Below are 24,865 nucleotides of genomic sequence, written 5' to 3' on the forward strand. Positions count from 1 at the left end.
ACTAATATTTTTTAGCTTTTTCCTATTCTGTGCTTCTATTAGACTTGTGTTGTACTGAGCTTCTGTTGCTCCTAAATTTCTGCATTAGCCTGTGGACTGAAATTTTCTTTGTGTCAAGGTGTTTGGTTTTTTTTTAAAGAGCACAATTTCAGAAGTGAAGTATTTACAGAGAGGTGTATTAGGGAAAATTACATTTCCCGCATCTTTAAACTTTGCTATGCAGAGGAAAATATTTTACTACTGATTCAGTCATTCTGTTTGCAAGCAGAGGTGGTTTTTGTCAGAAAAGTCCTCTTCTTGCCTTGTTTCTGTGAAAATTTACCCAGACTATTTTAAATTCATATGTTACAAATTTTTGAAATGCTTACATGTTACTGACACAATCAAGGCATTTACTAGAACTTACAACTAAAAGTAGGCCTGAGTGTTTATGCATGAAGGCATTCTTCTTGCCATGTATTTTGTTCCTTATATACAACCAACCTGTGCACATACTTGTCCTGAAAAAGTCACCTCTTAGAGAAAATCTCCTCATTTAGAAAGCTTTAATGTTTGCCACATCGTATCAGTCTTCCTATTTTAATGCCATCAGCATCAGTCAGAGACATACAATTGTAATATCTCACACTGGTTAGTAGATTTAAAACATTCTTCTTAGTCCACTTTCACCTTCAGGTATTAACTGTATGTACAGAGAAAAATAATGGTAAAATATGAAAATTATCAACATGCAAGTAATCCTTTATTTTCTTAAACTGTACTTCATAGATGATATACGTCATGATTCTTAGCAGATAATTTACTTCCTCATAACAAACAAAGGCATTTACACTGTTTCCAGTGTTAGTGGATTGTTTTTCCTGTTTGAAAGACTTGGAGAATGTACAGGGCTTACTTTATTTAGTCAACCAGCAGAGGTCACCCACAACACTTACCATAGAAAGCTGAAATTAAAACTATAGATAACTTACAAGAAGGTGAAAAATTAAACAGTTTTTTAAAAAGTAAACATTAGCTTCCTCAGGCTACAAGTTTAGGAGTTGAATTAGAAAAGTTTACAAGTCATAGGAGGTTTTTTTCGGACTCGATTTTTTCACATTTTGCTTAGTAGAAAACAGCTACCAGCGCTTTGATAATTTGGAGAGAACACTGATCTTCTCGCTTAAAAAAGCAGTGATTGGGCCATCTGTCAGTCAGCAGCTTCCTCTTCCACTGCCATGGCAGAGACTGATACTCAATGGCAAAAAACAGGGAGTCCCACTTTTCAAGTCATAGGAGACCAGGCAATCCCTAAAGACTGATTCTCCTAACCTGCAGGAAAACTGACAGCAAGTTTGGGAGTAAGTTTCAGCTAAAAGAAGCAAGCCAGAGAATCATTGTGGAATGTGTTTAGATTTGCTGTACCATCAACAGAAGTGAAATTGTATCTGGAAAAGGTCAATGTGTGGAAATACACCATTGTGGCTTCTGTTCATCTTCTGATGTGTGGGATTCTTTTCTATTCCCCAGAATAGAAAACTGCTGCACTGCAGGCAAAACACAAAGAGAGAGTAAAAAAGTTCAAGATTTTATTTTTTTACAACACAGAAAAAAATCTCCTTTGTAGTTCTAGGAATCTTATTAGCCACAGTAATCAGTGTATGAAATGTACATACAGATAAAAGGCCTAATGCAAAATTAGAGCAGATTATTGAGAAGTCAAACAATTATTACAATGAATGTAAGTAATGTAAATTATTTTCTAGATATTAACTACAACAGTAAAGGAAATAGATTAAATGTAAATACAACTTGTACCACAAACATTCACATATATTATTGTTAGTTGAAATCTTAAACCTATTTAGAATGGTATCCTGTGCAAAACTCTGTGGGGCTGTCTGTAAATTACTTTGTGTGTTGCTTGTCTCTGCTGTTTCTTTTGTCTCCCCAGCAAGGACAAATAAGTCTACACCCTTGCCACCCATGCTTTTCAAGTTTTTCAGAAGCAGGAAATGCTAGAACAGTTCTTAGGGGCCATAATGCCATCTTGCAATTTTTTAAATTTTCCTAGATTAACTATAGTTAACCTTGTCTTGAAAAATGTATTCAGAAACATTCCTTGATGACCGTAAAAGTAATCAGTTACTTGTGGATATTTTAAATAATAATATTTATTGTTAAAAGCACGATTTTAAGCAATTGCTTTTAAGGTTGTATTTTAATAATATGTTCATAATTGATGAAAAATAATATGTTCAAATGTTCATAAAACTAATAACATACTTGCTTTGTTCTGGTGTCATTAAATAGAGCTTGATTAAAACCTTAAATCTTCCTAAACAAACAAAAAAAATCTTATTGTCAAGTATACACAAATTTTAATCCATAGTTATGAAATTGACCATCATTTGCTATAGAGTTACGGAGATTATTCTGAGGATCTTCTAGAAAATGGTTTGATTACTGAGTGAGGACAGTCTTCGAAAAGTAAACCTTTACAAAGTGGTTTAGCCTCTGTCAGTACAGTGTGTACATTTGTATTGACTTAAGAAGTAGATAGATCTTATTTGTGATGTATATTAATGAATCTGTATTTTGGTTAATACTGTCCCTTTCAGTGTATATGGGACCTTTCAAACTTAGGTAGGATTTATTGTAGGATTACCTTTCATGCATTACAAAGAAAAATTCTGAAAGCAGGTTTCCTTAATCCAAACTAGTCCTGTTAGGTTCTGCAGAAAAACAAATACAGACTGAAAGTCAATGACATTTCCATGGGTCTTTTCCTATTATAATTTGAAATACTGAAAACTAAGTTTATAATCTCAGAAGTATTCATTTTCTTCTGGAATTGCTTAGGGAAGTCACCAATTCAGTTGTGTGTGAGGAAAGCGCCATACAGTTGTTTTTACTGGCAGAGTAGGTATCTTAAAGAAAATAAAATTTAGTGGGGCTTCTTTTCCCTGCCCCCTCAGCACTGATTTCAGCAGGAATAGTGTAGTGTGTTTAAACAAAAACAACAAAAAATCCCTAGGTTATCACATTTCTATTGCTTTACCACATGGCGTGTGTCTACTTATACAAGCCCACAGTGAAAAAACACAGCAGTAATATGTTCAGGAGTAAATGTTTGTCATGTGTTTATTAACTCTGATTTTTAGTTCTGTTATTAATCTGCAATTCATTCTAATAAGCAGAAAAAGTGCATCTCTTTATCCCAGGTAAAGGTTTCTCAAATACCTCTCAATTTTAGTCAATCAATATCTGTCCATTCCCAGCTCTCTCATTACCCCAGAGTCGCTATACCACCTTTAGGTATGAAGCTGCCAAATCATGAATGCTGGCAGACTCCAGTAGTTGAAATTCCCAGTGGAGCAAATAAAAGCTTTTTACGGAGATTCAGTGTGAAATTAGATCTAAATTATTTTTTTTAAAAAGCCAAACTTCAAGATAAGAGAGTTATTTTCTGTAATTACATAAAAGTTTGTAATATCAAATAGATTTATTTTCTGTGTGTGTAACCACCACATGTATGTTAAATACTTTTTAGTATTAGAGGTAGTCATGCTTTGTGAGCTCTAGTAAATTCCCCAGACAATATGTCTACTACTCAAGAAGTATTATTTCTGCTCTACAGAATCATCAAAACTCAGAGGTCTTTGCATGTAAGCACACAGATGAAATCAACTTAGTTCTGCATGCAGTTTACTGACAAACTGAACTTCACAGTACCTGGATAAAAATGTAGTCTAGAAACAGGAGAAAGCCAAGAAGTTGTCAGAAGGAGTTACTAAGGAGTTTGTTTTTCATCCATACTGATTGGCAAAAATCCTGCTTGTTGCCAGTAAAAATATTGGAAGGGCCTCTCTGTTCTGTGTGAAGAAATTTTTTGCGTAGTTTAGACAGTAAAACTTTTCAAATTCTTGTGGAAGTCATTTCTTCTTCAAGAGCTTAATTTTGGTTTAATAGTAGTCATAAATCATGAAATGAGAAGGATAAGTTACATAACAGTAGCAGATTTTGATCTGTCTTGTCTTTAGCACTCATTGCCACAGAAGTGTTTTGTTTTGTAATGGTAAATCAGTAGCAGATCTCCGTAACCTGGAAAATTTTAGTGTTTATAACTAACCATCAGTGTTCCTCTAAAGCTGGTAACAACTTAATTTTTCTTTCTGCATACTGTCTTTCTGTTGGGATTTATTATGTAACCAGTGTATTTTTTGGAAAGTGTGTGATAGTCAATTTTAGATGAACCAGAAATAAAAAGCTCAATAGCACCCTTCATAGCTTCTCACTGTTGTTTATTCTGTACTGGTTCAGTTGTGTACAAACTTTATAAATACTAGTGGATACCACAATTAACGTAGAATGATGTGATGGAAAATGATACTGGTTTGAACAATTAATGTAATGTTTAATGTAATATATACAAGCAAAAATTCATAAGCCAAAATTCCAATCTTTTGAGATAAAATCATACTTTTTAATAGGAGACAGATGACTACCGATATTTTGACCCCAAGATGCTACGAGGCAGTGACAGGTGAGTTTTGCTTCTTTCATTTTACTCCATGAAAAGACTAACTTAACAAAATCTATTTTTATTTTACTTGCTGACTACTAGTAATTCATTTTAGTCATTAATTCCAAGTCAAAACAGTTGGTGTTGAAGGAATTCACAATTGGGAACTTGGATCAACCAGATAAATTTTTATAACACTGAAAAAAAGAATCTAAAAAAACAAATGCTAACATGTACATCAGTTTAGTCACAGGAATGTGCATCAATATTTAGCAATAATAGATGTTAGAGTTCTTCACAGTTGTACTTCTTGGTTTCTTTGAAACTCTGTGAGTTCTCACTGTTAAGTTAAATAGTCATTGGATAGTGCATAGAAATTTCTTTGTCACTTTTTAAACAGTTACTATTTTGATTTGAATACAACCCTTCTTTAATAATTTTGTTAATATGTTTAAAAAAAATGATTAAAAGTTGACTTCATTCACTTTTGTATAGGATGGGGCGCATTTTATATTCATGTGCATGTGAAGGGAGACTTGGATATAATTTATTTTGCCAGTAAAAGAGAGGAAGAGGAATTACACCAGTAATCTTTATTTTTGCTTTGTATCTTTAAACAATAACTGTCTGATAGTCTCACCTAATTTAATATCCTAGAAACAGAGAAGATACTTGATTTTAATATACCTTCTAAAAATAACTGTCATCGAACCTGTGAGAAAACAATCATCTCATTTAGTTGCACCAGTTTATTACAGGATCAATGTGGATAAAGTAGGTTCAGGCTTGGTTTTAGTTATTTGCATGAAAATTCTGTCTCTGCTTTTGTTCTTGAAACATGGAAAGTAAGTGGACATGTATGTTTTATTGAAAAGTATTACAGATTATATCATTTCAAAGATAAGCAAATTTTGAAATTATCAGAAAAGTGCTAGTATTTTATGTTTCATTTTGATTTCAACTGTCATTGTTTTGTTGTGCTTTTATAGCATTTTTGGTGGATGTTTTGCAGAAGTGCAAAGATTTATTTCACTCAAGCCAAAGGGTTTTCTCACTTTTTTTCTCCACTCTGTATAGTTCTTACATTGCTTTAAACAATGTAGAAATATTCATTTACAGCAGTTTATAAATGTGGCATTCTGTGTAGCTATAATAATCGTCATAGGGAAGAGCTTTTAATTTCTTGTTTGGGATTTTTATGTAAACTCAAGTTATATTCCTTAAATCATATTTGAGCAAAACTCATAGTGGTCTGTCTAATTCTCCCTTCAAATATTACGTAGACAATAAAAACATAGGTTAGTTGTCTTGACAAAGTGCTATAAAATAGTATAATTAATGGATTTAATTAAAAAGTGACTAATTTTATTTTCTAATCTACTCCCATTTTAAGAAATACTGGCATTTCCACTTACTGTGTTTTAAATAGAGTAGGAACTGCATTGCTGTAATTCAGTCTTAGCAAAACAGTATCTTTCTATCCTGTGTAAAGCCTATCTCAAGTATAAACAGGCCTTGTCCTCTGAGAGGATGACCCAAAATGTATGTGGATTTGTCATATCATACTCAAAAGATGCAAGAATTGGGGTAACAGTTTTACTTACGGGAAGTCTGTAGTATTCCTGACAGACAAAGCAACACATTAGAGAGAGCCATTCCTTTTTGAAACCTATTTTTCTGATACACTGGAATCTGTGTTGAGTCAGTCGATCGTGGTCATTCAGAGAAAATGTCTTGAAATAGGGGAAAATGCAGTTTTTAATCTATGTTAGAACATAAGATGTATTTGACTACCTGGGGCTGCAGGCCAGTACAGGGCAGGAGGGCAGTGGTATTGTGAGAGCAAAGGGCAGGAGAGCAGACTGACCCTTCACAGCTTTTTCTTCACTTTCCCCTTCCCTCTGAAGCTGCAAGGTGATGCAGGAAGGAAGGTTTCTCCCACTCTCCCTTCTACCTGCCTGTGTACTCAAATGGAGAAGTCTGTACCACACAAACTTGTGATTTTCCTCTTCCTCCTTTAATCAATCTAATCCTTACATAACTGCTGCCTATAGTAGTTTTTGAGATTTGTAAGCATTAGTAAGTGTGTCTGCAGGCACTGCAAACTGACTGGCTTACCTAGCTAGGACTCCAGGAGGCAGGATTTCTAAGTGCCATGAATTGTGCTAATGCTGGTGACATTTTTTACTCATTGTATTTGCTCCTAACAGCACTGTAGTTAGAGCTTTTAAACTATGGAAGATTGTTGTCATTTAAATCAAATACCTGGAGGATGAATGCAGAAAGGCAGTTATTGTTCTATTTTATATTTTTGTCCAATATTACGTAGTAGTCCGTAAACACAATGGGTACATGATGCGTATTTTGCATATTTCTATTAATGTGTAATGAAATTTGTGTTGGGGTTTTTTTGTGTTTCTTTTTATAGCTCAGTTCCAAGAAATAAAAATCCATTCCAGGAGGTAAGTCATGTAGAAATTATTTTTCAATGTTCATGTGTTAAAAATAAATAAATCCTGAAGTGCAGTCATTTTTGATGATCATGATTAAGAAAATGAGAGGTCTTATTTGCAAAAAAGAACTTAGACTAATTATATCTGGTATAAATTATCATTAGCTGTTATTCTGAAGCTTTTCATCTTCAAAGGACTATGTAAGCATTAACTAATACTGGAGAAAAAAATACAGAAAATTCTTCTGAAGGTAATTAACAGGGATTTACTAATATTGTAATTGAGTGAGCAATTTAAACCCCCCATCTTTAGACCAGGTTTTCAGAATGCTGATTTAATGTAGATTTAATCCTTTGTCCAGCCTTAAACTACAGTGTTGACCACTAGGTGACTAAGTGACTATTTTAAAGAGTCTCTGCAATTAAACGAAAAAAGCAAAATAATGAATGTTACCATTTCATATAAATGCTTGTAACTTTCAGTATTTTTCTACATAAGTATTTACAAATAGTAAAGGTCATATCTGATCTTATTACCAAGTTTCATAAGCAAAATATTTGCCTTGGCAATATACAAATGTCTCGGATTTCTCATGAAACGTCCTAATTATCTTCCATAACTAAAGAAATACCATGTGGTATCATAAATATATGTATGGCTACAGATGGTCGTACCAAAAATGTCAGTAGTAACATAAAGTCTATACAAAAGTCATATAGTATGGTCAAACAACTTTGGATAATGTATGCTAACAACAATAATACAACTATTAAGTCCCCTTTTTCTAGTAATGAATTGTTCTCTTTTAAACACAGCCCAGAAAATAATGGTGGTCTTTACCTGTAATATTATAAATTATTGCTGGTAGTAGGTGGGAAGGGAAAAAATAATGAAAAAGTGTATTTCTTTATGACAGAACTATTTTATTTACAGCCCAAATGATTTCTTAAGCATCCATGGAAATATTTTAACTCTTCCTGTGGTCACATCTCCAGACAAAAAAAGGAACATGTTGAAACTGTATACGTATCAAGTATGTCTTAATAGAAGAGAGTAACACGCTAAAAGCTCTCAGCTTGCTATTCTGCATCCTACCAAAACTTCAAATATCTTCTTTCGGATAGGAAGCAGTGGTTCTGTATCCAGTTCTTATGAGACTGCAGTGTGATAGTGATGATTTTTGTTGTAGGTTTAACAATCTGATGTATCACTACTGAAATTGAAGAACTTGAATGCATACTCTAATAATGTGTCTGTTGTCTTTTAGGCCATAGTATTTGTAGTTGGAGGAGGCAACTATATTGAATATCAAAATCTTATTGACTACATAAAGGTATGTGTACTTCTCTCAGTTGTAGTCCTTAACTTACTGATAGAAACCAGATAGAGCATGTTTTCTGTAATATTTAGTATTTAGAAGACAAAGTCTATGAAATTAGCCTTAACATCCTTATTCTATACCGAGTCTGGGAAAAAAAGAATGTAAGTAGAAATTGTGGATTACTAGTTCAGACCAACAAAAACTTACTGTTTCTTGTATTTTGTTCATGTTGCTCTTTGGAGTTGAGTAAACAAACTGCATTCTCTTTTATTTTGTGTTCATACACACCAACATTGTTGAAAACTGTCAGCAGATGTAGCAAACTGAATTAACCTGTTTTAGGGTCCTGTCAGTAGTTTTCCTGTGCTGGTGTTAAATAAAGCAACTGTAGCATATCATAACCTTGAAAGTAAGGAACTAGAATTCTCTAGTTTTCATAAATCTTGCAAAGAAATACCCCAGTGTTTTTTCATATGCATCTTGGCAATATGGAGTCAGTTCAAACTCAGACCTGCAGATAATAGCATTTGATTGTATGACAGTCTTACTTGAGCATAAAGTATGTTGTTTCAGAAGCCAACATAATGCAAATACTGTGCTATCTGTTACAGCAAATATCAGATTGGCATCAATATCTAAGCATTTATTACTTACCCACATTTAGAAGTTTTCAGTACTGATTTAATAGAAGCTCATTCTTGTTAAACTGCATCATTTGATTCTGTGTAGAAATCATACAAGGTGTCATATACACAAGGAATAAAGTATGTAACCAACTGTGTAATGCTGATGTAACAATTTAATTTCTCTGGTTCCAACTGGCCAGACTAGCAGAACACATGTATACCAAAAATCAGTGGATGGAGACAAATACCTAAATCATTACAGTTCCTGGGAGGCAGGAGTGGAATTTAAGCACTTTCCAGGAATTAAATTATTTAAGCACTTTTCCAGGAGTAACCTTAGTAAAATTCTGAAGAAGGTAATAAATTATTTACCAGCAGCAGCCTACCATTCTTTCTTCCTGATCTTAACCTTGTTCATGGTACAGTTGTCCTGTCCTCTGGTAGACAGGATTGAGGCTTTTCACACAAAAGAATAAATATGGAGCATTAATCATTGAAAAACATTTATTCTACAAAGCACATGAGAGCTTTATGTCCAGGTAAATCTTGAAGAATGCAAAGTCAGAACATGTGTGCTGAGTTTCTCCCTGTAACAGGCAGCCATTTTGGAACAGAGCTGGTCTGGAGAGGGGAAAGGATAGGAAGAGGAATGTAAATTAAAGAAATCATTTAGATTTGGCTTAGCACTCATCACTATCCTTGATAATTAATTCAGTGAGGTATCTGCCTGTGGCAGAGTGCTTTGTCAAATGTTTAGCTTGCTCCTTAGTCTACCCAAAGCCACTTTAGGTACTATATCAATCCAAAAGATGCCCAGTAGCATGAGTATTTGTTACTTCCTACTAAAAAAATCTCTGAATTCCCTAGAGGTTAGTTCACTTCTCTGGTTCTAGCTGCATGCTGACAGAGCTGAGGTTTGCTGTGTATGTGTATATACAGGGCACTTGAGTGATGACAAGTTAAACACTCAGCACTTCATATAAAGTGGCAGGAAGCTGAAGTTTCAGAGGAGTAAGAGGGCAAACAGGAGGTCATTTCATAGATGGAGAGGACAGAAGGAACTGAAAACTGTGGAAATGGTAATGTTAGATCTTATGGAGAGTGAGAAGTTGAACATACTCTTTCTTCTTCTGGAGCCTGTGAACAGAGGTTTTTCATCACAGTTGTCACAGCTGAGGGGTGCTGTATGTTTCTCCACTCAGACTGTGTACTTGAGCAATGGGAGATGACCTGCCAAGGGGGAAGACTCCTTTATTCCACATAGCCCTTTGCTCTTCAAAAAACAAGGAAGGTTAATGAAAACCTTCATTCTCCCTCCCAGCACCTGGAAACCTGTGTGCCTCTCCCAGGTGACACAGTCTTATCCAACAAAATTTGCTTTTCCATGTGGTAGACTTCCAGCATCTCTTGTTTCCACAGATGTAGCTTATTAATTATTCTCAAATTCAATCAGTCTTTCTCCAGAATAAAAAAGAGAAAAATCAACAGCTCTGTTCTTGCAAGCAGATACCACAGAGATTTTATTCACTGCTTTGTTTTTCTAAGCACTGTCCGTTTTGCCAGTTTGCCTCTGAAACCACAGAGAAAGTATTTTAAAACTTTCTAAAACAGGAAGCAATGTTCATTCAGCTTTGACATTCGGGGGATTTTTTGTAGAAGAATTAAGAGGAGCCCTCAAATCCAATTATTTGTAGTTCTGTGCTAGAATGGACTATCTCACAATGTCAAAAAGCAAATATTTATAATGTCATTAAGGTAGATTGTGCCTTAAAATAAATGTATTGTCCAAGTTCAATTCAACATGCTGAAAATGTGTCATCAAAATTGCAAGCCATAGGGAGCCTCCAAGAGGAGACTAGCATACTGCTTTGTGCAAAAGAATTTAGTATATCCCTTAATTTCCTTCTGTAGATGCTTAAAAAAGTACCACTTGTTAATTTTCTGCTATTCTGTTAAATAATTGATTTCTTATGGACTTCTCTTTTGTAGAGTAAACAAGGCAAACATGTCCTGTATGGCTGCAGTGAACTTTTTAATGCTACACAGTTTATGAAACAGGTAGATAACTTTGATAATCTCTACAATATTTATTACTTCTTTATCTGTAAATCAATTTATATAACTCTATGTCTCCATGGATTTTTACCAAAAAAAACCCCAGATTAATCTGTGAGAGATTAATACATGTTCTTGTTACCTATTTTCATTTGCTTGAAGTGGAGTTTTCAAGTCATTATTTATAATTCTCTCTTGAAGGCCTGTTATCAATGTGAGTTCACAGGTAATGCAGGTGAACAAGTTCATAATAATTGCCTTTACATAAATTCTACTGAAAAAAAATCAGTCAGTTCTTGGAACTTTCACAAACAGCATGTCTTTCCAGGGTATTCTTGCAACTTTTTCAAGTTACAAGATCTTTAAACCTTTGTCCTGGTGTATAAATATCTATAGATATACAGATATAAAAGTACTGGCCTAGTGGGAGGTTGGTGTCCATACCTATACTAAAATCTGTCTTTTAGTGATGTTAAAAACATCATTACTTCTCTATGCCTCATTGCAATACAGATACAAAATAAAAATTACTCATGGTGGTCAGCAAATAGCAGCCCTTCAGTAGCTGTCACCACCTATGGTTTTATGTCCTAGTAAGATGAGAACAAGTGATTATTCAAAACTACATTTTAAAGAACTAAATTAATTGTTGTTGCACTTCGAGGACACGAATGGTACTTGCTAGCTTTTAACTCCTCATTCAGCTTAATTAACTTTTTTTTTTGTCTTGACTGTGTACACTGTACCTTTACTTCATGAGATGCATTCAAATCTGAAGATTTGAAGCTCAGGTCTTCTCCTCTGAGGGTATGCATTAAATATTCTATTACCAGCAGACTTTTGATTCTCAGAGACAAACAAAGTTTATAGGACAGAAATATTTGCTGTATAAACTGGATATTAGTTTGTCTGAAAGAATAAGATTAGCAATCTAATGACTTTTTGTCTCTTCATGTTTAGCTATCCCAGCTTGGCCAGAAATAAGACTGAAACACCATTACCTGGATGGCAGCGTGACAACTGAGAATTGTTACAACATTCAGATTATCTTCCTACCTTTAATTTTGTCATTATATTAAAACTTAAACCCATTTCATTAATATGATAACTTTTAAAAAAAAAAACTGTAATTAATACGGTGTATATCAGCATTTCAGAAATAAAACTTAAAACCTGCTGTGTTTCTGGTGGGGGTCAGTTTCACTATTATTCTATTTTAATTGCAGTATTAGCTGTGGTATATGACAGAACTGGCTGAAAAGTATGGCATTTTCAAGTTCTTATATGTAAGTTTCTGATACAGTAAACAGCTTTAAGAAAAGGTCAAGTCTGTCTTTAGGAGTTATGTTCTTCTTGATGGCCAGAGTATCTTTATTTAACAAAATTCAAAAGAACAGAACTGCCTTTCAGGGCCACAGACAAACAGCCTTAGTGCAAGAGAACTCCTTCTAGTTCTTACCTTTTTATTTTACCTAAGTCATTATTTGATTTGTCCAGTCTTTGCATTATGGTCGAAAGATGTACTGGAAGATACCTTCAGTACAAGTTTCAGGTACAGTAATTTAGCTTTTCTATTAAGCTTAAGAGAAAATTGCTTGCCAACACAGTCAGTTTCAAACTGTAAAATTGAAATCTTTAATAGTTTTCTTCTGCACTTTTTATTGTAACTGCTTTGACTGTTATGTTTGGGAAGAACCCAAGTCATACTCACAAAACAGCTCTTAACTGTTTTATAAGCACATATTTAAAATACAGTTTTTAACAATTCCATTAGGTAGGACCAGGTTAGTAGTTTAAAGAATCCAGTAATGATATCTCTGGAGAAGGCATACAGGAATTAAGAGAGCATAACAAAATTCTTTTTTATAGATGGAGGTCTCTGCCTTTCTAACTTCTCTGGAAACAGCACTGCTACTGGTGAAGCAATAATATGACTTCAAAACAAGGCCTAACACACTCAAAAAGTGAAAAAAAAATTTGTGGGTTTATTAGCAAACTGTGAGAATTACTGGCTTACTGTAAATTTTTCAGTAGTGCTTTTTGCACTGTTTTTCAATGTTGAATGTTAGTTTTGCACTAAATGCCCTTTCCCCAACTAGATTGTTTTTCAGAACATCTGTACAAGATATGCAGTTGATCTATTCTGTAAAAGTATCACAAGAAAAATGTGTAATCTAGACCATGTTATCAAAAAGTAATAATGTTATTTAATTATCTAAGTGTTGTAAGCTACTCTACAATACTGCTATAAATTTCTAATTTTACCAAGTCAATAAATATATTTACTATGGTGTTCATTGTAGTTGTTGCATGTGAGCGCTGTCCCAGATTTCAATAAGCAAGGGCTCACTGTCAAATGCAGTTTGTTATTCTAATTCCCCATATATATATATATATATATATATATATATGCTATATTTGTTAGCAAAAACAAGGTCAAAGTGTGTCAGGAAAAGAAAATTATATTTAAAGTGTTTATTGCTTCTTGTGGGAGTTTGTTCCAGGCTCTTGAAATAATCCCTCCTCAACTGTGCTTCCTGTGCAAAGAGTTTTAACCTTGCAGCTGACAACCAGCTTATGAAAAATCTGCCGATTGGTTTTTGTCCAGATCTTGGCACTGCGCACTTGAATGAGAAGCACTCCTAAATCCTAGCTTACAGAATTTGCTTTTGCAGTAAACTGTGTAAAGATAGAAGAATTTACTTTGGTGGCTACATTCAAAAATCTGTTTTCTGTCTTTACAGTGCCTCTGGAGACAGGCTGCTTTTGTGCCCAGCTTTATAGCTGGATCTTCAGGTCTGCTGTGTAAGCAGGCACTGGTCAGTTTGGGAGTTGGGATTTTTAAAAAAAATTAATAAATACAGTTTTTGTACTTGAAGCATTCTTCTCCTTCATCTCCAAAATAGTTTTCTGGGTTTGTTGTAGTAGTAGTCCTGAAGCTCTCTGTTACCTCTAAGTCAGGCATGTACTGCTCTGTACCTCTAACTGTGTGCCTACCTCGTGCTTCCTCCTTGCTAATGCAACCTGAATTGTGGCATGCTGGTTTTTGTTACATGGCCCTTTTCCCAAGTACTTCTGTGGATTTAGGAATGTGGAAGGTTGTACAAGAAGTCTCTGGTTAATCTAGAGGCAAACAGTGTTAAAAATAAGCTCTCTCTTTGGTAAACTGGTTGAGTTTATGGTTGTCATGGTGCCTTTTGTATCTTCAAAGGTCCCTCAAAGGCCTGTGCTTAAAGGAGAGATTATGCCTGGCTCAGTGAGTCTTTTAAGTAAAGTTGCAGCATTCATGTTGCATGGAAGACCAGTGAGGTTTGGAACTTTTCTAGCCCCTTCTCTGTTCATAAAGCTCTGACAGGGCCAGCTGGTGAGGCAGCATCAACGGCCGTGCTGGCTTCTGGCACAGCTGCTTCAGCTTCCACATCTCAGGACAGGCAATTCTTCATTGGGATCTACCGTCCTGTTTAGGTAAGTAAAGACAGCAAAAGGCTGAGTGTCAAGTGCTGTACCTGTTCTCAGGAAGAAAATTAGCAAATTAGCAGTCTAGTCTTCATCTGTGGAAAATTGACAATTGATCTTCCAGGAAGTATGGACAGACCTTATAAATAGTTGCACATACTTCAGAATACATTCACATTTTGACATTTTAATTTGAAGGTTTTAGAATATTTAGGTGGATATTTTGTGACTTAATGGTGAATTTAGTGAAAATTCTGGTTTTTTCAGAATTAGACACTAAAAAAGTAACAATAAAAAAAATGTAACAATCAGAATAAAGGAAAAAAGCTTCTGGAGACCAGCACTTCATTTATATGCTCTTTATTTGTATGATGCTCTCTGGTGCAAATCAGATAAAAATCTTTCTTAAGCTAGAAGTAAATTTTGCTGTTGATTGATGGTGTTTACATCAATCTGAATGGAATGTAAAATAGCAGGTTTTTCCCTAAATCCACAGGTTCTACAGAGAATGGGAACAATGCTATCAGTCACAGTTACAGAGCCAACACAGCTGTGCATGCATGGCTCCAGGACTAGAGCTGAACAAAGGGCAGCATTTCTCTTTCCACATAAATTCTATACTCCAAAATGGAATTGCTTAATGATTAGTTCAGTGTGTTGACTAGAGCAATCCTATGACATTTAGGAGGTAAAAGGTTTATAAGTGGGTACATGGGAACTTCCTTCCAAACTACCACGGCTGCATTCTTCATATCTGAAGTAAAAGGTGTTGGGCTGGAACTATGTCATATCCTGTATTTACTGACAGTGGAGACACCCGCTCCCTCTCTTTGGATCATTCATTAGTTGTGACTCGTTGCTGACAGATGGCTCTGGCTCAGAGAAAGCCAAGCCTGGCCAGTGTTCTAGTGGTACAGAAAAGTTAGCTGCAGTGTCAGTGAATTCTATGTAGCTTCAGAGATCAGAGAAGATGTTAATATTTCTTACTGCAGATCAGTGGATGAATTGACCCACTTCTGTTTTATTTGGAAGTGGCTTAGTAACCCTGTTCTGTGCAGCAGTCACAGTTGTTTTCAACAATATTCAGATACATTCTGCTCCTTAATATGGTCACGTCGTTGCAACATGTACCATCCTTCAACGGCATACAAAAATCTGCATATTGAATCCACCAATGCATCATTTTTTTTTTCTACAATTATAAACCATTATAAACCAGGTAGTTCAATTGCTACTAGAATTTTAAATTCAGATTATAAACTTTGTATCTTTCCCTTTATCTGCTCGTGTCTTTCCCCTTAAGCAAACCAAGTAGGACTAAGTTTTACATTCCTAAAATGTTATATTATTCCAGCTCCTCCTTATAATTGCATAGGTTGACTGGTTTGATTTGGTAACGGAGGAGTGATCTTTATCCTGTGAAACCAGACTCATATGCCCAAAAGCCTTTATCTGTCTCTTCCAGATCCTCCTTCAGTCTCCCCATCTCATGTGTACATTCCTATTTCTGGCAATGTAAAAGGGGTAGATCACAGACGTAATGCTTTAACAGAAAACTGATTTTAGCACCTCACCATAGACACGTAATACAACTTTCATTTACTGCTCTGAATTCTTACCTGTGTTATGCATGTATCATGAAAATCGATGGATGAAAATCAATGGATGAAAATGAAGTCCCAGAAGGGGTATATAGCTTTCCTTAACAATAATTGGTGTGGATTATTTCAGTACTTTCTGGGAGGTTTTGATTTGGTTCTAATAGCAGTGGCCTGATAGGAATACAGTTCTCCATAGTGTTTCCTACAGCTAAAACCATTCCCCTACCTTTTTCTCCCTGCCCAAATAAATTTGTATCTTCTTTCTGCATATAGACCTTCAAAGGCTTTCAAATCATACTGAAGATAAAGTTTTAACAAATAATAGGATTGTTCCTATTTCACTTTGGAGAGTAAAACTACACAGGTCAGCTCGAATAATTTTTTGTGTTAGACTTAATTGAGCTGTTTAATTTACTCCCTGAAATGACCTAGGACCATTTGTACATTCAGCTACAATGGCAAGTCTTCCTATGTTCTTTCTGCATCTCTAAACCAAGACAATAATTGTTACACCTTGTATAAGTTTCCAAATGACAATGGGAACTCTTGTTCTGAAATGTTTTTGACATTCAATCTGATACATGCTCTCAAAAGACCTTTTAAACCATAAATCAACACATACGTATTTTATCTGTTTCAAGTGCAAGTATCTATGTACACTTTTTCTAGAGCACAATACTCATCATATGAAATAGATTGAATAAGATCAACATTTTCTTCCATCTACAAATCCCTTGTGATCAGTGCTTGGTTTGTTCATTCTTTTATGTAGCGTGTTCTCTGTTATGTGTCCATAACAAAGACTCTCAGATCGGGTGACAAAACCAAAAGAAATGAGGGAGAGATGATGGATTATGACACGAAATGTTTCACAGGCAAGCACACTTGTCTTGTGTAGAGCTTGTGTAATAGCAAAGCTAATTGTATTGCCAGTTTTGCTAGCACTGAAATAAACCCTCTCTTTTTAGATATCAATGAAGTGAAACACAGCTGGTGCAATTTTTTCTTCAGATTCCCTTACCAGTATGTTCCAGTCGTCTTGGAGGATGTCTATTGCTTCATTTTCTTGGGATTGTTGACAGCTAAACTGCTGAGCTTCAGCTGGGATGTAAATTCACTTTTAAACCGGAACATGAGGCTGTTCCCATAGATAACTAATCAGCCATGGGCCCCATTCAGATACAGTTTGAATTGGTAACTCACAAGGAAGTAGGATGTCATTTAGGATGACCTACTCCTAAATGTCATAGTCTGTCCAGCTGCAGTACTGAGGATATTTTTTGTCTTCCCAGGGAAAAAAGCTTTGGCTAGCCAGCCTTCCCTCACTGTAACCATGCTTTGATGAGCTCTTTGAAAGCAAACAATGTGAAGATAAACACTACAACACAGGGAAGGGAACTATATAAGTCTACTTTCTGTGAGTTTTATATCTCTGTCAGGCAGGAAATCACCTTTATCATACGAGAGGTAAGTGATAGTTTGAAGGAGAATGGGGAGGAAAAACCCCCACATTATGCTGTGGGACTGTTCTGAAATTCTTACAGGGAAATTGTACAAGTCTTTGCTGACCACATCACCAGCTTTCTGATGTTTCTGCAGACCACACTTCTTCCCAGGGAGGCATCTGTCTGTCAGCCTTGCCTTGCATAGGACAAGGAGCCGCACTGAGGTTACCAGCCCAGGGCTCTCAGGTAGGAGAATGGTACCATACTCACTCCTCACTGGAAAGGTTGAATTTGTGCCTGCTCAGGGCCCAGTGTGAAAACAGGTGAACCTAAAAGAGGTCACTCTTCTGCAGAGCCACTTTAGGGGGGATTTTAATGATAATACCTCTCACTTATTAGTTAGAATTAATTTTCTTTTTCTTATCTCTCCCTCTCAACTTTAATATCAATAATCAAAAGCACAGTCCCCATACTGTAGGATAGGACACTGCTTAGTCAAACAGTCAGTGAAAACTTCATGAAGACTGGTGTTTTATAATCATGGCAGTCAAATCATGAACAGCAAATCAAACAGTGATGTTTTCCAAATTGTTTTTCCTCCTTTAGGTGTCATTAGTAATTTGTTCTGCTACTCTCCTGGCCGGCCTCCCTATGTGCAGTCTCTGTCTGGTCAGGATCTGGGCTTCAAGTGCCAAGCTCACCTGTATCCAAGCCAGGCTCCAGTGTCCCAGCAGAGACAAGGATTTAGCCCCAGAATACTTGTAGTGATACCTCAAAGGAAATGACTAGTTCCCTTCCCAAACCCACAGAAATATTTGTACAGCTAAAGTTCCTGAAGCAAAAACACATCACATTTAGAAGAATCCTTTGGCACAAGATGACCTTGCTTTCTGTTACCTATTTCTAATAAACACGCATTTTGGGAACAAAAACAGTGCTAAGAAAATAAGTGCAACTCTGGCTACAGAAAGGATGAGATCTGGATGGCATTCTTTGGAAATCTTCACAGTAAGATATTAAGGACAAATATCTCTATAATTTAGTTAATATGCCACATTTCGATGCTGTTCATATAATATATATTTACTTTTTCTACAATGACAATAGAAAAGCTAGGAGACCTTTAAGTGTATTCACTGAAAGGCAATTTTCTTTGTTCAGTGTGATGAGGATTGGTAACTGAAGCGATTTCAGCCTATTTTACAGAAGGAAAATGGAGAGCAAGGCCATTCCCAAGGCATCAAGGTGTAGCAATCACTGAGGCAGCAGTGTGTGAAGGGGGAGGGATCATAAAAAGACTCCACCACAAGTCCAAGGGGATTTGGATTCTCCCCTAAAATGGAAGTAAAGGAGAGAAAGTAATCCTACCAGTCAGCAAACCTACAGCGACACTACACAGGCTCCCATGCCCTTCCCACAACTGTCATGAGTAGGGGACCAAGAAATAACAGTGGGCTCCATCCCAGGGGTGGTCCCAGGATACAGAACTTCTCTCTCCCTTCCTTCTCTCTCCTTCACAGGAGGATGGCCGGGGAAAGAGCAAAGCACTAAGTCATGAACCTCAAGTGACCACATATGGTTGGTAACATCTGTCACCAAACAGAGCCAGGAGGGAAACCCCAGCATCTAAAAATGACACCCTGCTGGGCCAGGTGTGAGACCAGGTCTACGCTGGCATTCTTCATGAGAAGAATTGTCTACCAAGGAACTGGTGAAAAAGTTCACATATCTAGGCACAGTACCGAATACCAGGAAAAGATGAATGCTGCCTATACAAAGAGTATTTGTTGTCAGCAGAAGATGTAAGCACAAAGAAAATGCAGTTCAAGTGACTGCAGGTGCCTCTGAAATCTTGCATGCTGTTTGGTGCCACAGCTCCAGTTCCACTCTACAAAACTTTGTGGGTATACAAAATAAAGGTGGAGACAAAACACATTAGGTTGATCCTACTGTTGTTTTATTGGAAAGACTGGACTGGAAAGGAAACAGAATCTCAGCCAGGTCAACATATCAGGCAAAAGCTGGATATAAACTAAAGTCATCTTTTGCTACGAATACCACTGCAGCTATTCTGAAAGAAAGCACAAGAAAACATCGGTTTATGCCAGTGGACTGCCTTGCAATGCACACAATCAGGTTCCCAAGTCTTTTGGAGCGACTGGTACTCCTACAGGGTTATGCAACTCTGTGAGGATCCAATTCTTGAAAAATAATGGAATACCTAACTGCAGCATCTTATGCTGTTTTGTGTGTTCTTTTGTTCATCCCCAAATTCATCAAAACTCATAAAAAACATCAGTATTTTATGTACTACAACGGCAGACCTGCAATATATATTTCCACACACAAATTTCATTATTAAATACAAAACATGGTTTTAAGAATCTTAACATTTTCCATACCACAGTTATACTTAGATTAATGTGTTGTCTTCCTTATGAAGTGCTTTTATTTCATTACATGTTTGAAAGATTCCCCACATCTAAATTTAAGAAGTCGGTAGTCAGTTGTTTCGAAATGGGAAGAGTTGACATGATGATATGAATTAAAATAAAATTATTACTCATCAAATTACATCAAGTTCTTTTGCTGGCTATTTAATTTAAACCTGACTGGTAGGTCGATATCATAAGCTATACTTTAAATGGAATGCAATTAACTTGAAATAGATTTTTTTGTTATTATTTTGATAGAAGTGTTTTTCATAACTCAGTGTTCCTTTTTCCTTCCCCCACTGCGATCAAAATGTAACTGTCTGAAAGTTCATCTGGCAGCGGAAATGTTGTTTCCAGTTTGCCTACAGATACAGTCATTTCTCAGGGGCTGGCTCATAGCAGACGCTTTTGTAGACAGTCTTTAAACTTTGCCATTTCAGGGGCAAGCACTCTTGATCAAAGGATGAATAAAAAGAAAGGCCTCAGGAGATTCCTTCTCGGCTGACTACCTCCAAAGGGTCTTCTTGGGTTATGAGCTCTCTGAATCCCAAATCTACCTTTAGTTGCTATTTTTATCTTCTAAATTTCTAGACCTGTAGACCTAAAAGCAACTACAAATCTTCCTTGTAGATTAAGCATACTCCATCTCATTTCACACACTACTTTTGAGGAAAGAGGGAAGGGGAATCATGGATGGAAGCCAATGCTGTAGTGTAAATACCCAGCTGATCCGGACATCTCCTCCACAGGACGGTGTTGTCCCATGGACCACAGAAGAGGTTACGTTTGTGGAAAAATGCACATTACTTGTTTTGAGGGCTGTGGATGTGGCACAGAACCCAGAGAGCAGCAGATATTTAGCAAAGAGCAAAGGGAAAATGCACCACAGCCACCCGTGTGAACACTGCCCTTTTTTAGGCAGTGAGGCAACAGCAGTGGTTCAACGGGGGAATGGGAATGAAGGAGAGAGACATATGCACGGTAGGAAAGAAACAGCTAAGAGGAGTAAACAGCCACTGTTTGAGTTAGAAAAGCTCTTAACTGGAAACTGTAAAAAGAAAAGATGTAAAAGAAAGAACTGGCACGCACGCATACAGAATTATCCTTGTAGAAGGAAAATTTTTCCTACTTCAAGAGAAAAGGGCCCTATTCTACTGAAATGAAATACTGGCTACTTAATAGGACTTAACAAAAAAAAAAGAAAAAAGGGTCTGAGAACAATGTATCTATTATAGCCTTGTTTTCCAGCAGATGTTTTGAGGTGACACAGAACATTTAGTGGCTGGGTGTTCTGTTTTAAAGACCATGCTGTGAGTCGTTCCGGAACAGAGCAATTTTGGCTGTACAGGGCTCTGAAATTACCATTTTTAAAGTGTACTTAAGCTAGTAAGCTATGTGTAGCTAAAGACTTTTGTTTGAGGAATAGGGGCAGGAGGCCAAGAAAGGTACCTCCAAAAGGAAAATGGGCTTTATCAATAAATCAAAGTATACAAAAAATACTAATTTTATCTGGTTTTTAACACATCACTCTGCAGCCTTAGTAAAATAGCATATTTTACTTGAATTCAAAACTAACATTTCTAGCACGTAGAAAAAGAGCTTTTGCCTTGCAAAAATATTTTTGCAACAATCAGGTGTCTGAATGCCCTTCCCAAAGAATGAGCACATGAAGAGAATAATGATGCTATAAACTATGTTTGACCTTTAAACAGCTTTAATTTTGAAACCAGGCTTCACTGAAGCAATGGCACTATTCGCAACGAAAAAAATTAAGCAAGGTCACTCAGCATGAACTTACCTTCCAGAAGTTTGAGTAAATGAACTGTTATTTAAGTAGAAAAATTTGAGAAATGCTCCAACTTCATTAGTTCTTCCTATGTGACAGAGGCCTGGGAGAAGTTGCACTCAGTTTGTCTGAAGCCCTGAGTTAATGCCGTGAGCTTTTGAATGCATCACGTTTCTAGTAAGAAGTCCAAACATTTGAGAAAAATCAGCTGAGCTAAATCAGCTGAGTTAAATTACTGCACCTATTAAAACCTATGATGGTCAGCTTAACTATTTCCACCAATATCGAAGAAATTACAGTTGCCACCACTACGAAACAAAATTCCAAACTATTGGTATCTTTGCAAATAGTTCACTAAGAAAATTTTAACAACCTTAAATGCTTAGTAATAGCAAAGAGCACTTAAAACTCAGCCAAGTCTGTTGCAGGTTTGTGTTCATTGTCATCAGGTATCATGTATTCTAAAGGCTTGTAAGTTGAGAGGCATTTGGAAATTACTTTGATTTTACTAAAACATGCACAGGCTTTAAATAAAAACAGATTTTTCAAAAGGGCTCGTTATTATCTTAATTCTACTGCAAGTGAAGTCAGAAAAACACAGGAAACAGCAACAGCTATATTATAAAGATCAGGTATCCATCCAGTCTGGCACCTCCAACCAGGTCAGTACCAGCAGTTTCAGAGATAAAACATTTCTGCAGCCCAGAACTTGGTTCTAATGCAGGTTCACATCCACTGTTGACTGGTGGCAACAAATTAGTCCAAGCTACCTGTATTTCATACAACATACTCAATAATCTTAGGGTCTTTTCCAGCCTTAGCGATTCTATGCTTTATAGCCAAAAAACCTTGTCATTATGATTATTCTGTTTGAACATTTGATCTCACTGACATTTTGCAGAGAGGACAGCTGTGTCCTAGCTTGCTTGAAATTTTTTTTAATCACAGGTTTAATGGTAACAGTCAAACTATAGTCCAACTTAAGTCCTTCTTGGAAATTTGTAATATACATGCATAAAACACACAGTCATTTTCTCCAAGGAAAATTACAACACCAACTGCGAGTTCAGAGCTATGCATTTGCAAACACTGAGGGCAGCAAAAATCCCTGCCCATGAGACAAGGTAGTGGGAGATCAACACTACAATATTGCAATCACCTCTCTCACTTCCTCACAATTGAATAAAAGAACAGAAATAATATTAGTCTTCTAAAAATCAAATGCATTGGCAGCTGTGGGAAACAAACCCAAAATTTAAAAGGATGCTGCCTCTGATAATGGGTCACTCAGGTATTGTTCACAAAAACAACAGAAAAAATATGCAATTTAAATGCTAGGAAATTCTTAGTGCCTTTATTTCCTGGAAGGTGCAAGTTGTATATGCGTAGTAATCCTAAATGTGACTTTTATAATTTCAGCTCTTATTATGCTGCTTCTAGGAAACCAGATCATAGAATTTTTTGGACTGGAAGGGATCTTAAAGATCATCTAGTTCCAACCCCCCTGCCATGGGCAGAAATGTCTTTCACTAGACCAGATTGCTCAGAGCCTTGAACACTTCCAGGAATGGGACATTCACAGCTTCTCTGGGCAACTCATTTCAGTGCCTCACCACCCTCATATTAGAGAAGTTTTTCCTAATCTAATCTAAGCCTACCCTCTTTCAGTTAGTCCTTGTCCTGTCTCCTGTCACTACCTGCTCTTGTAAAAAGTGCCTCTCCACACTTCTTGTAGGCTCCTTCAGGTACTGGAAGGCTGCAATTAGGTCACCCCAAAGCCTCCTCTGAGGCTGAACAGCCCCAGCGCTTTAGCATTTCCTTACAGGAGAGGTGCTCCCTCCCTCTAATCATCTTGTGGCCCTTTGAACTCACCCCAGCAGGCCCATGACCTAAGAACTAAAATTATTTCCCTATTAATGCTAAAGGTATCACCCATTGCTGACTTGCTAATTTTCTCCAGACAAATGACTCTATCAATTTCTCTTCTCTCTTTTCTCTGCTCACTCACCAGGCATTTTTCACACACATGTTTTCTTTCTCACTCAGTTGTGACAATGAATGCCACTTGACATTCACTAAAATAGTACAGGGCATAGTCAAAAGCCAAAGGATGAAAATCTATTTAAATCAATTTGATAGAAAAGCAAGAACCAGAAGGGGTGGGGAAGATAATGAACTGTTTACTACTGATCTGATGGCAAGTGTCTCCCCCTGAGATTTCAGGGTAGAAAATCCTCCCCAACCCCCCGCACCCTCAAAAATCAGCATCCATGTAAGGGAACATTTTTATTTAGATCTCTACTAGTGTCTTAATTCAATCACATGAAATAAGAACCATCAGATATGGCAATCTTAAAATACATCCTCTGCCTTCAAACACCTCTCTCAGGCAAGCAAGGGTAACGATGCATTTTTCTGCCCCTCTTCTTTGCACAGCCATCCATAGAGATACCCACCTACTCTCAGGCAAGGGGACCAGTCCATGCCACACCAACCCAATTTGTTTCAATGAAATTTTCACTACAGTTAAAGCACAAATGGTTTGAGACTCTTAAGTTTGAAGAGTGCCAGGAGAGTAAGAATTTTTTTAATTTCTAAAGCCTGAAAATCAGTAACATAATGAGACCATAAAGATGGAAAGGCCAAGGGAACACTTTGAATTTTTTTTCTTCCCCAAACCACTTAAATATTGAAACGGCCAAGTGATTCTCTTTGAAGTCACACTTGAAAACATTAAACATAAGAAGGTAAAATTCTAGTGGTAAAAACTGTTTTGTTTCTTCCTGACCTTCAAGTAATCCTGCCCTTAATTTAAAGTTAGGATAATATTCACAAGTTCTAATCAGAAGATAAAGGTTCACAATCTAGACTGAAACTAATAATAGTAATAAAAAACCACATGGATTTATTTGACATTTCTACAGAATTTCCAGAATTTCTAAATAGCGCCGCAAAACTGAGAGTCCGATCGCTGTACTACCCACAGCTTTGTTCATGAGCCTTTCTGAGCCTTTTACATATGTGGAAACTGTTCTATCAACAAAGTCCTTTTAACCACAACTGCTTAACCATTATCAGTGAAAAGAGAATCTCGTCAACACTACTAATAGTTGCCAAAGCTAACAGATTATGCCAATGTACTCATCTGGAAGTGCTATGTCAAGCTATTTTGGAGATACGATG

General features: G+C 36.4%; 1 protein-coding gene and 1 long non-coding RNA gene across 2 annotated transcripts in view; one reads left to right on the forward strand and one right to left on the reverse strand.

Moving 5' to 3' along the window:
- The window catches only part of SCFD1 (sec1 family domain containing 1), a 52,675-nt gene extending 39,414 nt beyond the window's left edge, over nt 1-13,261 (forward strand). Inside the window, exons 21-25 of the mRNA XM_042047315.1 lie at nt 4,473-4,525; nt 6,933-6,966; nt 8,225-8,290; nt 10,894-10,962; nt 11,920-13,261. Of these exons, the coding sequence (XP_041903249.1) occupies nt 4,473-4,525; nt 6,933-6,966; nt 8,225-8,290; nt 10,894-10,962; nt 11,920-11,943 (246 nt within the window). The 3' untranslated portion in view covers nt 11,944-13,261. The remainder of the gene's footprint in view (nt 1-4,472; nt 4,526-6,932; nt 6,967-8,224; nt 8,291-10,893; nt 10,963-11,919) is intronic.
- Nucleotides 721-21,868, reverse strand: LOC121673712. The gene is made up of 4 exons (XR_006019290.1): nt 21,695-21,868; nt 8,933-8,999; nt 2,648-2,714; nt 721-1,526 (listed from the first exon to the last, which is right to left on the reverse strand). It is a non-coding gene; the product is annotated as an uncharacterized LOC121673712 (long non-coding RNA).
- Nucleotides 21,869-24,865: the final 2,997 nt, after the last annotated feature.

This window comes from Corvus kubaryi, unplaced genomic scaffold, assembly GCF_017639235.1.
Source record: "Corvus kubaryi isolate FWS band 111438036 unplaced genomic scaffold, C.kubaryi_AGA036_p1.0 66, whole genome shotgun sequence".
Taxonomy (NCBI): domain Eukaryota; kingdom Metazoa; phylum Chordata; class Aves; order Passeriformes; family Corvidae; genus Corvus; species Corvus kubaryi.